Here is a 14,956-nt window from a genome sequence, read left to right as displayed (position 1 = left end):
AAGAAAACAAACAAAACTCTAAATCAAAGAGAGAAATTTCAAAATTCTTCTCTGAGGAAAATCATCGAACACTTTACAGGATTGATTGTTCCACCAACCCCAATTACAAAACCCAAATAATGAAAATTAACAAAAACCCCAAATCAATTCTCGTGGAGAATTTTCAAATCCCCGTTGCTCAAAAGCACGAAACCGACGCGCCAAGCAAAAAAAAAAATTGAATCTTTTGACTATATCAGCGACGCTTTGTTACAAGAAGGATCAAACCGTTCTTAAAGCAGAACAGATCCAAATTATAATATTAAAAAAAAGGAGAGAAATTTATGATGAAGAAGAAGAAGAAGAAGAAGAAGAGACACTTTGGTTGAAAAGGCTCTGTATTTGAGCAACAAGAAGCAAAAAAAAAAACACACACAAACAATTTGGGAAATTTTTAATTTTTAATTTTTTTGGGTTCAGATTCTTTTCTCTTTCTATAATCTTACCTGAAATCCTCAATTTGACGTTTCTACCCCTATATATTCCTCCATCAATATACTTCCTACCGTTTCATAATATATGATGTTTAGAAAAATATTTTTGTTTCATAATATATGATGTTTCCCCTTTTTTATGCAACTTTTAGATTAAATTTATATTTTATATTATGTAGGCTTGTTTATGATTGGTTAAACTTGTTAAAAGTAACTATTCACTAAAACATCATATATTTTGAAACGGATAGAGTATCATCTAATAAAGTTGACTTTTCTTTTATTATTTAGAGACTTTACTAATCAAACAAATTTGTTCAAATCTTTAGACTTGTGAATTATAAAACTTAAGATTGTTTTGATGGTGATATTATATAGTTTATAAATCTAAATATTCGTAATGATGCAAAATACTATAAGACAAAAAAACTCTGGCCATGTTGTACAATATCAAAATGAAACAAGTGGATTCCAATAATTTTTTTATTATTCGTATTAAGTGGGGGTATTTGATACTTTTCTTTTGATATTGAACTCTTAACCCCCTATTATATTTTTTAAAAAAATATAAGAGAGATTTACTTCTTGTTATGGATTCCTCTATTATATCTTGTTTTTTATACGTCGGGCAATACATTATGCCAAAATATGTGATTTTTGTAAACCAAATGATAAGAGGGGCAATTCTGGAATTATCGATGAAAGCATATAAACATATTGTTATTGTTGTTGTAAACTCGAATGGTTAGAAAATGGCAGCCACCAACTATAGAAGAAGGCTAACTACTGTAACTAATGTATAATAATGGTTATTTAATAACAAAACTTTATGAATTTTGTGGGGGGTTTTTAAGAGTTAAGAGTTAAGAACATCTCTTCTACTCAATTGTAGTAGTAAGACCATATGAAACAAAGGGGTATTTAAATGACGTTATTGACTGTTATATTCAAGAAAGTTTTTGTCTAATGATGCCTTTTAACATTTGGTTTTCGGTTTGGTTTGGGAAAAAGTTACAGTCATAGAACTAAAATTCCTTCACTTTCAAGTAGATGGGAGACCAAATTGTGAACCAACTTACAAGTAAACTATATTCGGGAAAAAAAAGATTTGATATTCTCGGTTAAGTCATTTATAAATGAAATTAGTTCGGTTCAAATGGTTGAAACTGAGATGGAATAAACAACAGGCTCATGCTAAACGCCAACCAAAATGTTCGTGCATGCCACAAAAAGAAACCAATACATGCTTTGGATGGAATAAACAACAGGCTAGTGATATTTAGATATTACTAAGATTTATGTATTCAGAAAGAAAATAACAAATAAGACTGGTTCCTTCACATCAGATTAAAGTATTATATAACCAAATGTCAAAATAATAATCATGGAATAGATTCGTTGAAACATAAATCAAACGCAACTTTCATATAAAGAAAATACAAGAAGATAAAAAGAAATAAAGAATAGAGGTGAAGTGTGTAAATGAGAATCTAGAAATGGTTTGCTTTAGAGCATATGATGCGTTTATGTTTCTAAGGCATTTTTTAAAAAACCTTTTCTTCTGCTTATCTGCCTCCTTAGGTCCCCCACCATTACAGAAATTTATCTAAGTGTTACACATTTCAGTCCAAGGAAGATATTCTACACCAAACCGAGTATTTCTCAAGCAAAAGGATTCAAGAAATGTGATCTCTCCGGGTAAAAGTTGAGATGGATTGACCCATTTAAGGAAGAGGTTTCAATACCTTTTTTGTGGTAGACTGTTTCAATTGCCTAAATCAGATCCACACTATAAGTTGCAAAATTTACCTGAAACTTTCTATCTTTTACAAGTTTCTCTATTACTAACTACAGAAATATCAAATATGTATGCAGAAAGCAAATTGATGTTACAGATTCACAACTTTTGCAATTAAATTACAAGGTAATGTAATGCTATGGTGTATGTTTGCGCATGTGTGGAGAGTATCGATAAAACAATCGCATTACTATATATTTGTCACAACATTTTATTACTCAGGCTTACTTTGGCAGCCAAATGCCAGAAGGATGTATCATCGATTAAATAGACATTTAAAATCTTTGGAAGAACATCTCATAAGCTTCAGGTATTTGCTTCTGGCTGTACACAGAGATTTCTCAATATCCCACGAGAAATGGGAAAAAACTGCTTGACTTTATTATATATCTATAACTTGGCAGCTAACAAGTTCAGCAGCACCAAAGTCCTTGGTTGCAATGAGCTTCCAGATAACAGTGTCTGACTTGTTAGGTGCATTGCCCTTTTCACTCAAAGACCGTGAACCCGAAACAGAACTTGAGCTAGACGATGGTAAGGACACTGGGATGTTGGGGACATCAGCTCGTAAGACTGTAACGTTATGGTTAGTGTCTCTAGTAATGAAATGAAGCTTGCCGTGAAACCCAGCAAGCAAATAAGGAGATTCTGAATCTGTCAAGTCGTAAATAGGGACTTCTCCTATAACAACTTTCCAAGTATCTTCCTTTTGATCATAAACTTTAATCTTCCCATTCTCCATGGAAGAAGAAGGATCAAATGCATATAACTCACCATCCACCACAACACTCAGTTTTGTACCTGCTTGCCTCGCAGGCCAACCTTCACCCATACCAGACGGCATTTCAACCCATAGATTTGTCTCAGGGTCATAAACCTCTCCTCCAACATCAACAAAGAAAGGCCAAGAGTACAAACTCTGAGGAACACATAACATACCATTGTAACAAGTCATTCCCGTGGCGATAGGCTTCAATAAGTCAGCCAAAAACGCGTTTGGCAACACTTGCGCCTTTGAGAAAGGCATACTCGGAACCTCTGACCAAGCATCCGTACTCGGATCATAAACCTCAGCTGACTGTAGCGGAGCTAAACCTCCCCGTCCCCTATCAACACCTCCAACAACATATAGTTTCTTATTCAACACACCAGTTTTAGAATAAGCCCGGCTCGTTAACATAGAGCTCACTTCACTCCACGAGTTAAAAATCGGATCAAACCTCCAAACACAGCTCACTGTTTTAGACCTAGAGAGCCCACCAAGAACGTAAAGACACCCATCAACCGCACCAATAGCACAACCACAAAACGGCATTTGCTCAGAGGTGTCCTTCCTACCAAACAAGCTCCTCACAATCTCAGTAACTTTAAAACTCGGACCAACCATGTTCCACAAACCAGACAAACTCCTTCTAGACTCCTCTTCGTAAACAACAACAGGCATAGGAGGCAATCTCTGCCATTTAGTGGACACAGGATCTAAAGCATACCACAAAAGCTTATCCTCATGACCTTTAGTAAGCACATAGAGCCACTCCTCAGTTCTCCCAAGCTCTTTCCTCAAACCATACACCTCAGAAGTCGAAACAGCCGATCTCCACCTCCGAGAAACCAACCTAACACTCGAGTAACAGATCCTAGGAAGCCTAGCGAGAATCTGTATAGATAACTCATCAGGAAGACTTGGAATCAATCTGCAAAACTCATCAACAACAACATCGTTATCTGAACAAGTCTTTCGTCTTTTACGAGATTCGTTTGAGGATTCCACGTCTTGACTCGTTGCTTTCCTCTTGGAACAGCTCAAGCTCATTACAGAACCCATCACTGTAGGATATCAATAAAATTCCCAACAATTAAAAAAAAAAAAAACAGAACTTTACAATCAAGAACACATGATCAAGAAATGGGCTTATAACACTAATCAGATACAAATGAACCCTAAATTTTCAATTTTTTATGAAACCGACATAAACCTTAAGAACCAGTCAAATCAATTCGATTCCACATCGATAAAACCAACCAAAGTAATAAACTTTATAAATAAATAAAAATCGTTCAGACAACACAGTGAGTAAAAAGAGTTAACAGACAGATTCTAAGGACATGAAAATCTCACCGATGCAGGGAAAGATGAGAAATTTAGGAGTGACGAATCTTTGAGATCTTTCGTATCCACACGCTTATGTTTCGGTTTTGTCTTTCTTTTTTTTTCTCTTTTTTAATTTGGTTCAAAGAGGAATTTTGTAGTTGAATCAAACAATTGACGCACGATTTTATTTTATTTTGCATTAGTGTGATTTAATTGTGACCGTTGGATTGGTGAGACGAACTGAAATGTATTAGGTAACCCAGTCTAATCATCTTCGAAGTCAACTAGAATTATTAAATTATTTTTTGTAACAATTAACAAGTTGACAAAATCGTAATCTTGAATAATTTCTATTCTTTTGAGTTAACTAATCTGTTAATCGTTAGTAAAAAAAGTATTTAACTTATTACTTAAACCAAAAAGATGAACCGGTTGGTGTTTGGTTTGCTCCTTCTTCTTCCCGCCAGCAAATCCGTACTTTAAGTTAATGTTCTTGATGTGATTATTACAACAGATTAAATCTGATTTGACATTTTTTTCCCAATTTGATCATTTCTAGGATCATGTTTTTTTTACAGTACAAACAATTCAGAAGCTCTGTTGTTGTTTTAAGATGTTTTTCTTCTCCATCTTTTGTAACTCGATCGATCTATTTCTTTGTAGCATTGAAGTGATGCTAATTAAATTATAAGCTACGAATAGTCTCTTCTGAGCCAAGCTTTGAGTTTCTTTTTTTTTTTTCTGGTTAGCTTAAAACACAAGGGATCATGAGATTTGGAGCATTTTCACATTATTGTTATATGGTGGATTGAGTATGGTCCAGCCAGTGCCATGACCACTTCCCTTGAGTTATATGATGTGAACCATGCAGCTCAATCAGTTGGTATTTGATAAAGCCATCACAAAATCCAAATCTGTTTTCGTAGTTCTTTCAAGAACAGGGTTTGGCTCATCAAACTCCTATACCACTACAAGAAAAACTGTTATTAATAGCACACGATTAACGCTATAATAGATGTTTAACGGCGTTTTCATAAACGCTATGTTCTCGGCAGCTATCTTAGGTCTGACATTTACTATAGCGTTTTTTATTGTATGCTATTATAGGTTCAGTCTACCATGGCAGTTTTGTATTATGCTATAATATAGTTACTTCTTCCATAGCTTTAATATTTTGTCATTATCCGTAAATATATAGCAGGATTTTGTGTGCTGTAATAAGTTATGTTATGGCATAAATGTTTTCTGCTATATTGGTATTTATTGCAGTATTGTGTATGCTATTATATGTGTTTTCATGACTCGTATATTTTGCTGTTAAAGATTTAGTACTTTTTATGGCATTATTATGAATGCTATTAAAAGTGGGCAATATTGAACCAAAAAGCATGTTTTCTGAATCCATTCATTCAACCAAAAGCATTCAACACAATGTCACAGTCAATCCAAAACACACAACATAACAAGCTACTAAAGTATTTCATTGTTTAACACATGATGACTTTATCTTCTGGCCATGCGATAGATGTTCCTAATGCATCTTCCATAGTCTCAATTTCTGAACATGGCCTCCAAACTGCAGCATTGCTCACCTTCACAATATCGACCCAAACTCTAACTGCATTTTTCCCCAAGGGAACAAAGTGGACAGTTTGGTCAGGGTTGTTTGAAGCCCATCGTCCTTCGGCAACTACCCGCTTCAATCCTGTTACATCCATCAGCTTGCACTTCTGATTTTCTTTAGCAACTACAAGTGGATTGTGTCGCTGCAAAATACAAGTTATTAGTAAAGATTATAGAGTAAACTATATCAGTTTCATATCATCTAAAACAAAGAAAAATTACCTCAGATCTCCTAACTGGCGATTTTGCTTGTTGTTTATTTGTCTTCTTAGGAGATTTATGTGGACGGACTTCTGAAACAGTTGCATGAGACTTTGCACCTCCGTCTTGATCAATTGCGGTAGAAGTATGCAGTGCAGATTTTTGGCCAGATGCATCTGAGGTATTTTCAAATACAACTGCATGAGCCGGCCATGCAACAAAAGACATCTCCACTAAGTATTTTGTTTCAATTGTAGGCCTCCATAGAAATGTATCAGGTTGTATTACGACATCCACAAATACTTTAACAGCATGTGGTCCGAGAAGAAGTCCATTAACCAATGCTTTTGGATCTTGAGATTGCCAACGTCCTTCAGCAACCACTTCATCCTTTTTAGACAAATGCAAGAGTTTGCATTTGTTCGATGGGTTTGTGGTTGGGCTCTGTCAAACACATGCATACAACATCCTCATTTTGATAAGCAAAAAAAGGAAAAATGCAAAGGTAATCAAACTTATTGAGTATAACTAATGTTCTTAGACATATGAGACTATACCTTAGGCGCAATGTCATCCGTGTCAATCCTTTGATCCAAAATAACACATTTATGATCAGGCCATGCTACTAGTAACCCAACAGCTTGCTCAATGTTGAACACATTAATTGCAGGTCTCCATAGATACGCATCTGGTTTTATAGCCGTTTCAACCAAAACTTTAACATGATTAGGGCCTAAGGGAATGTCATTAACAAAGTCAGCTGGATCTGTTGAAAGAACAAGACCCTCAGCAACATTTTCATCTGTACCAGCCCAATCAACCAACACACACTTTGGTTGGGATTTTCCTCTATTAACAGTCTACAAAAAAAAATTATCATGTACCTGAGTCAGATGCAGAAAAGTTTGAAATACAATGTAAAATCCTCATGAAGTACTTACTCTTGCAGCTGAGTTCTCACCGACTTCAGGCTCGTGTTTCTGTAATGTGTTTTAATGATTAAAGTAGGTATTGAAATAAACGAATATATTGAATGTGTAAATTTTTTGCTTACTTTGTTTTTAATTTCGGCAATCTCCTCTCGTAGTTCTTTTACTGTTTGTAGCAATAGAACTTGTTTCTCTTGCATTTCAGCCATAGTCTTGTTCTTAACTTGGAAACAATCTAACTTGGACATACTCATGCCTCTCCCAATTTCCCTTAGCCGCCCAGGATTATCAGTGCCTAGTAGTTGTGAAAGGAGATCATCTTTAGGATTTGTTGAATTCGATTCAGGCTGGGTATCAACTAGTTCAGCTGCTTTTCTCTACAAATAAAAACATAAAAACAAATTGAAAACATACCACATGTAGTTAATCCAAAATGCATAAATCATTTACATAAAACTTTACAACTTACAAACTTTACCGCTGCATTTGTATTCACGGGTGTACCATCTTTCTTGGTACGCGACTTCACCCACACCTTTAGTCTTGTGACTTCAGATGGATCTGAGCTTTCCTCTTTCTATGTATCAAAAGAATAAAGTGTTATGAATTATAGTAATGAGCTTATAATATAAGCAATATTATACATGTTATTAAAACTAACCATTTCTTCAGCGAGTCTAACCATCCCTTTACGGCTACAAGTATGAGGAATCTGCATGCTCCTTCGTTTCTTATATTGATCACTCACGACCTACCATATGAATGTTAATAGTCTACTATGTAATTAATATATATTAATACAAGGTAATACCTTAAAAGCTTGACTTGTTTTGAATTTGACAAATTTCCGCCATTCTGTTGGAGAAATATTTTTTGGACGCAGATTCATCCTTTGTTGGTTTATCAGAGCTGTATTTATCTTTTGAACAATCCGTGACTTCTTGTCTCGATATCTGTGTGTTGGTGGCAGACCCTTTCTATGACACATATATACATGCTTTCTGCAGAACTTCAACCAAGTACTATCTGTGTGTTTCCCACACACAGGGCATCCCATTTTACCCTTCACTTTACATCCAGCAAGATTTCCATATGCAGGAAAATCACTAATTGTCCAAAGAAGCATTGCCTTTAAAGTAAAATTAGTTTTACTATAGGCATCATATGCTAACTCTCCCTTGTTCCAGAGATGACACAGATCATCAATAAGGGGTTCTAAGTATATATCAATACTATTTCCAGGCTGGTGTGGACCAGGAATAAGTAGAGTAAGCATGATGTGTTCTTTCTTCATACACAGGTGAGGAGGCAAATTATAATTTACTAACAGGACAGGCCAACAACTATACCTACTATTCTTCATGTCGAATGGATTAAATCCATCTGTGGAAAGTCCAAGTCTTATATTCCTTTCTTCAGCAGCAAAAACTGGATATTTATCATTCATTTGATCCCATGTCACAGAATCAACAGGGTGACGCAGTTTTCCATCACTGCTCTTGTTATTAAAATGCCATCTTAGATCCTTTGCCATTTCCTCCGATCTGAACATTCTTTGTAACCGTGGGATGATCGGAAAATACCGCAAAACTTTCTGAGGGACACCTTTCTTTATTTCACCAGTTTGCCGGTTAATCTTCCATCGTGAGGCATTGCATTTTGGACAATTTTGAAGCTTCTTGTACTTCTTTCTGAACAGACAACAATCATTTACACAAGCATGAATTTTTTCATAGCCCATATCAAACGACTTCAAGAATTTTTTCACCTCGTATAAAGATGTATGGAGGACATTATCTGCAGGCAACATTCCAGGCAATGTCTCAAGTAGATCATTGAAACTCTTGTNGAATCAACAGGGTGACGCAGTTTTCCATCACTGCTCTTGTTATTAAAATGCCATCTTAGATCCTTTGCCATTTCCTCCGATCTGAACATTCTTTGTAACCGTGGGATGATCGGAAAATACCGCAAAACTTTCTGAGGGACACCTTTCTTTATTTCACCAGTTTGCCGGTTAATCTTCCATCGTGAGGCATTGCATTTTGGACAATTTTGAAGCTTCTTGTACTTCTTTCTGAACAGACAACAATCATTTACACAAGCATGAATTTTTTCATAGCCCATATCAAACGACTTCAAGAATTTTTTCACCTCGTATAAAGATGTATGGAGGACATTATCTGCAGGCAACATTCCAGGCAATGTCTCAAGTAGATCATTGAAACTCTTGTCAGACCATCCATTTTGTGTCTTCAGTCTAAAAAGTGAAACAATAGCAGATAGCTTGCTATGATTTTCACAGCTTCCATATAGTGGTGTTTCAGCATCTCGAAGCTTAGCAAGGAACTCATCTTCTTTCTTGTCCTCAACCTCTGCAATCTCACCCAAGTCATCCTTACTAACCATTTCTGAATCTACATTTTCTGCAGCTCTGTATAAATCATAAATTTCATCACTCCAATGATGCTGCTTTGCTTCACCCATAGTCCCTGAAGTAACATCTCCATGATGATACCAATCTGTCTGTAGCTTGTAAACCTCATCCATTCCTCTTGTTACAAGATGGCCGACTACTTCACTGATCTCATGACGATCTACATTACGACAGTCGATGCATGGACATACTATGACGTTCGTATCTCCTAATGCCGCAGACACAGAGCGAACAAAACTCCACGCACCTCTCTCATAAGCAGGATCAGCTCTTTATTTCAAAATATAAAAAACCTAAATTATGTCTAAAACTATACAGTCTCACAATCAAACCAAACTATAAAATTAAACTCCATACCTGCACAAATGTACCCATGCCTTGTCCACCATTTTATGTACTTACCTTAATAAAACATTTAATACAACAATTCAACCAATATAGCTAGGACAAATCACCGTATGTAGTCTTAATATAGCTATGTTTGACAAAACAAACAACTAAGCATATAGTCTACAAAAACAAGACCAGACAAACACATAATCACAAAAGTGTACTACTTAATAGAATCATAATTCAACCACAGAGTCAAACCAATATAGCTAAGACATAACCGTATATATAGCTATGTTTAACAAAACAAACAACTAAACAAGACCAGAAAAACTACTGACCTGTCGGGTGAATACAATTACCAAAAGAGTAGCTTGAATCCCCTGAAAACAGTCGACAACACTTGCAAAGAAAAGAGAAAAAAAATCAGAGTCAATATATAAACAAATTTGGTAATCGAAAATTTCAAAATCCAAACTAAAATCGATAGTATAAACCCTCAAAATCCAAACTAAAATCGATAGTATAAACCCTCAACAATCGATAGTATAAATCCAACTAAAATCGATAGTATAAATCCAAACAAAAATCGATAGTATAAACCCTCAACTAAAATCGAATCTCCAATTTTGCTAAAACTCGAAAACCTACTCCCAAAGACCTACGCCCAAAGACCCTCAAGAACACATAACATTCGATTGAGAGTAAACTACGCCCAAAGACCTTTGATTGAGAGATTTCATACCTTCGATTGGAGTCTCAGTCCCAAAATCAAACGATAGCAGTTACGAAATTGAAAAAGGTCTACGAAATTGAGTGATTAAGAAGGACGAGATTGAAAAAGTGGGACGAAATTGAGTGAGAAAGACCTTTCGCAAGTGAAAAGGGGGAAAATTTTAGCTCAGTGAAATTTTTAGGTTTTGAGAAAAGGGGAAAATTTTTAGCTAAGTGACGAGTGTCTTTTTAGTTTCTAATTTTTTGTTCTAAGTATTGGCGGAATAATTATTTTTAGCCTCCCGCTTATCCGATTTCTATCACGGTGTTTATAAAATGCCATTATATAATAATCAAAATCAACCATAGCAGTTACGAAAACCGCGCTATCCTTATGTGCTATTAATAACAGTTTTTTTTGTAGTGTACACACATGATACATATAAACAATCAGCCAATCACACATTATCTCCTAAGAAACATATGATTATTTTGTTCGCGACACTAATAGACATGACGTGAACTTGAGAACAAACATAAAACCAGTGTCTTGTTCAATCACAGAACAAGAAATGCTTAAGGTTATAAATAAAGGACAAAACTTGGTTGGAACAAAGAAGGCACTCTTGTGGGTTCGAGAGGAAACTTTGAAAGGGCCACGTTTCATGATCATCGTTTAGTTAAGTCTTGGTCTTTGCTCTTATTTTAGGAACACTAGTACAATATACTCAGTGTACCATTTGAATTATTCATATCCCACACATGACACAATTTCCCATCATCTACACGAACGTATGTCTAGTGTTTTTTTTTTTTTTTTTTTTTTTTTTTTTTTACCTTTTTACTTACATATCTGTTTAAACAATTCATCTCTTTGTTTTGGTGCGGGTAAGGAAAAAGTGTAAGGGAGAATGACAATGATGACAAGTAGCTGTGGAGAGTAGTAGTAGTAGAACGAGAAGGGGCCGACCTTGAGTTCTACATCGAAATAGGTCCACCCAAAACCGTAGGATTAATAATGATACTTATTAGTTACTTTTATATTTAAGAGTAAAAGTATCGAAAAAAGAAATATTTGACTACAAAACTTAACCATAAAATCTATAAACCCATACTAAATGAAATGTAAATTTCATCCAAACGTATTGAATTAAATAGATAAACAAATATTATTGTGAGTGCCATTGCTATTTTATTAATTTGCATTTAACTTTGCATTATTTATTATTCTATGCAAACACTCTTTATATATTGTTAGAGATGATTCTTTTATCTTTCTGTTTATGTGCTTATGTATAAGAAGATCCTTTCTAACAATGTTACACTTCCTTAGACAAATCTGGCTTCTTTAGCTTTTTGTCGACGTCTGATGATGTAATGTTGATACTGATTGAGTCGAAGTGTGTACAACTACAACAACTACAAAAATAGAAGTAGAGATGCTTTTAGAAAAGTAGCAGTAACTTTTTTTTTTTTTTGTTACCAACCTTAAGCATCACACTTCTCTCTACCACTTGATGTCTTTATGAAATTACAGCTGTCTCTTCTTGATATGACTTGTTCTGCCACTTCCTTCTCACTCTTCTAATAATCACCCTTCTCTGTCTCTCCTTCCTCTCTATCTCTCCATAAAATGATTGATCTATTTACCCGATTTAATCTGCATATCACTACCTTAATTAAGCTCAGTCCAATTCATAAAACATTTGTTGGTTACTATTTCTTACTTCCTAGTCCTTGAGTTCGAATTCTTCGTTCTTGTCCTGAAGTAAAAGTAACGGTATTGATATAGTATTACTTTCAAGCCAAGTTTTATAGCTTTTCTTCGGTATCTATTCTCTATCTTCCTATAATTTATACATAAACACTTGTCATATACACGGATAAGACACTCAAATCATTACTGAGAATTGGACCACATACGAAAAAATATAATTTGTCATGTGTACGAATGTATCATAACCACATAGATACACATATCTGTCTCCATGAAGTATACAAAACTGGCATTTATCATTTGATTAATATAGTATATATCTCTGGCTACATCGAAACAGCTATGAATTTGCTTTCTTAACTTTAGTTTCAAAATTTGATGTCAAAAAACAAAAAACTTTTCATTCAAAATCATTTTTTAGTTCAACATCTTTCTTTATCAAATATTTAAGGTATTGATGGTTCCAAACGCTATTTTTCTATTGCATTTACATGAAACGCCACGCAAAAAAAATATTAAACGTTACAGTTTCTTTTGATACTTCAAAAATTATTTGATGTAAACAAAAATGCAAAGAGATAACTATAACTTAAACCAAAACGTTTCTGTAGCGTAATCTCGAAAGAAAGGTCTTCACCTAGGTTCAATGATTTTGGATCCAATTTTTGTTTATACAAAAGAGTGTATAATGGAGAAAATATTACTATATAATGGGGGAAAAGGTAAAAATTTTAAGAAAAGAGAGCATATCTCTAGATCTCAAGTGGGGGTCAGTTGACCCTTGAAACGAATAAAAGTTTATTCCACATCTCTCTTTCCACCGTCCGAATAGAAATCACTGAATCAAAGATTAAGCAGCACTAATCAGTTGCGTACCACCTTAATTTATTTTTAATCATAATTTCTCCTTCTAGGTGGACAGGTTAATGTCACACTTGCTCATTGTCACTGCCACTGCATTCATTTACAAATATCCTAATAATAATAACTATGGAAATGCTAAGAAAACAATTAAAAGTTGTATTTTAAATTTCAACTTTTTTTTTGTGGGACGGTAATTCGGAATTTCCACCATACTAATATCATCTTGATTTTTCCAAAAATATTTCTTGCATGATACGTAATCATATCAACTCTGCTCTGTGTCTTCTTTTGTATGATAATGTTCGGACAGTCAACATTATAATTATTTGATATTCTACGTTGTTTCGAAAAATTCAAAATAAATGCATCATTGAGGCCTTAAATAAATAATTGACAGAAATTATATTTTGCAAGAACTCAGAACTCTTTCTCTTTTTTTTTTTTTTTTTTTTTTGTTGGACCAAATAAAACTCTTTCTCTTTACCTCTTTTAATTTTAGAAAGCTGAGAAAATTATTATTTTTGATGTTAAATTTTTGCATTTTGAAACTGATGCGGAATAGATTCAAGGAAAAAATGTCAATTAAATCATAAACTTACACAAAAACGCCAATTAAACCCTGAATTTTTCCTAAGGTCATTTAAATCATTTATTTTGGTTGTTAATTCTAATTAAACATCAAATTTTACAAAAAACGCCAAAATACACATCGCGCAAAATTGGGTAATAGAGCAACTAACCTCCGTTTAACATCTGTTAGATTAACCCGTTAAAATAAAAAAAAAGAACTCGAAATCCCCAATTATTTCGATCTCTAATCTCTAATTTCACAAACCCAAAAAATCCCCAAATCACTTCACTCTCTAATTTCTAATTCTCTAAATAAACACGAAACTCTGTTTTCGATTTGATGCCGAAAATAAAAAACAAGGGTGTGATTTCATTAAACTCTCCTGTGGTGTAGCCTTTAGTTTTGCCGTACACATTGCCTCCTTATATCCTCTAGCATATCCAATAAAGGCTAGCATATGACAAAGCGCTCATGCATTGTAAACTTTTAGTTATGTCATACGATCATTAAACTCTTATGTGGTGTAGCTGCGTGCTATTTTCCAAAAAATCCAATTAAACGGTATGTTTTTTACTTTTGGCATCAAATCAAAAACAGGGTTTCATGTTTATTTAGAGAATTAGCGATTAGAGAGTGAAGTGATTTGGGGATTTTTTTGTGTTTGTGAAATTAGGGATTAGAGATCGAAGTAATTTAGGGATTTCGAGTTCTTTTTTTTTAATAATTCTAACGGGTTAATCTAACAGATGTTAACGGGTGTTAAACAGAGATTAGTTGCTTTGTTACCCAATTTTGCGCAATGTGTATTTTGGCGTTTTTAATAAAATTTGATGTTTAATTAGAGTTGGCAACGAAATTATATGATTTAAATGGTCTTAGGGAAAGTTCAGGGTTTAATTGACGTTTTTGTGTAAGTTTATGATTTAATTGACATTTTTCCCATAGATTCGAGAGGCAGATGGTCTATGCATACTAGCAATTTATGGACCATCACACAATTAATAAGAAAACGAAACATTCTCTCACTGTTCTATTCTCTTATTTACGAAATTTAAACATAAATAAGACCATAAGAGAATATATATGTATATTTATGAGAGCATTTACAACAACAACAAAAAAAACATTGGAAAACCAAAAGAAAAAACATTTACAAGAGCTTTTTTGATAACTTTTTCTGTTATGTTCTTGAATTTAAGCATAAGAT

At 34.2% G+C, this 14,956-nt stretch overlaps 2 protein-coding genes across 2 annotated transcripts in view; both read right to left on the bottom strand.

The window, feature by feature from the left end:
- Positions 1-2,066, bottom strand: part of LOC104759350 (membrane-anchored ubiquitin-fold protein 6-like) — a 3,823-nt gene extending 1,757 nt beyond the window's left edge. Inside the window, exon 1 of the mRNA XM_010482291.2 lies at positions 2,027-2,066. Coding sequence (XP_010480593.1) covers positions 2,027-2,066 — 40 coding nt within the window. The remainder of the gene's footprint in view (positions 1-2,026) is intronic.
- LOC104756548 (F-box/kelch-repeat protein At1g22040-like) lies at positions 2,357-4,513 on the bottom strand. The gene is made up of 2 exons (XM_010479154.2): positions 4,391-4,513; positions 2,357-4,098 (listed from the first exon to the last, which is right to left on the bottom strand). The coding sequence occupies exon 2, from the start codon at positions 4,094-4,096 to the stop codon at positions 2,654-2,656; it is 1,443 nt and encodes a 480-aa protein (XP_010477456.1). The 5' UTR covers positions 4,097-4,098; positions 4,391-4,513; the 3' UTR covers positions 2,357-2,653.

The sequence above is a fragment of the Camelina sativa genome, chromosome 17 (assembly GCF_000633955.1).
Source record: "Camelina sativa cultivar DH55 chromosome 17, Cs, whole genome shotgun sequence".
Lineage (NCBI taxonomy): Eukaryota > Viridiplantae > Streptophyta > Magnoliopsida > Brassicales > Brassicaceae > Camelina > Camelina sativa.
Note: the sequence above shows the minus strand (reverse complement) of the source record. Positions and strands in the feature narration are given on the sequence as shown.

What these genes read in the sequence shown, in the direction of transcription:
- LOC104756548 (XM_010479154.2), bottom strand. Translation starts at nt 4,096, where the DNA reads ATGGGTTCTGTAATGAGCTTGAGCTGTTCCAAGAGGAAAGCAACGAGT.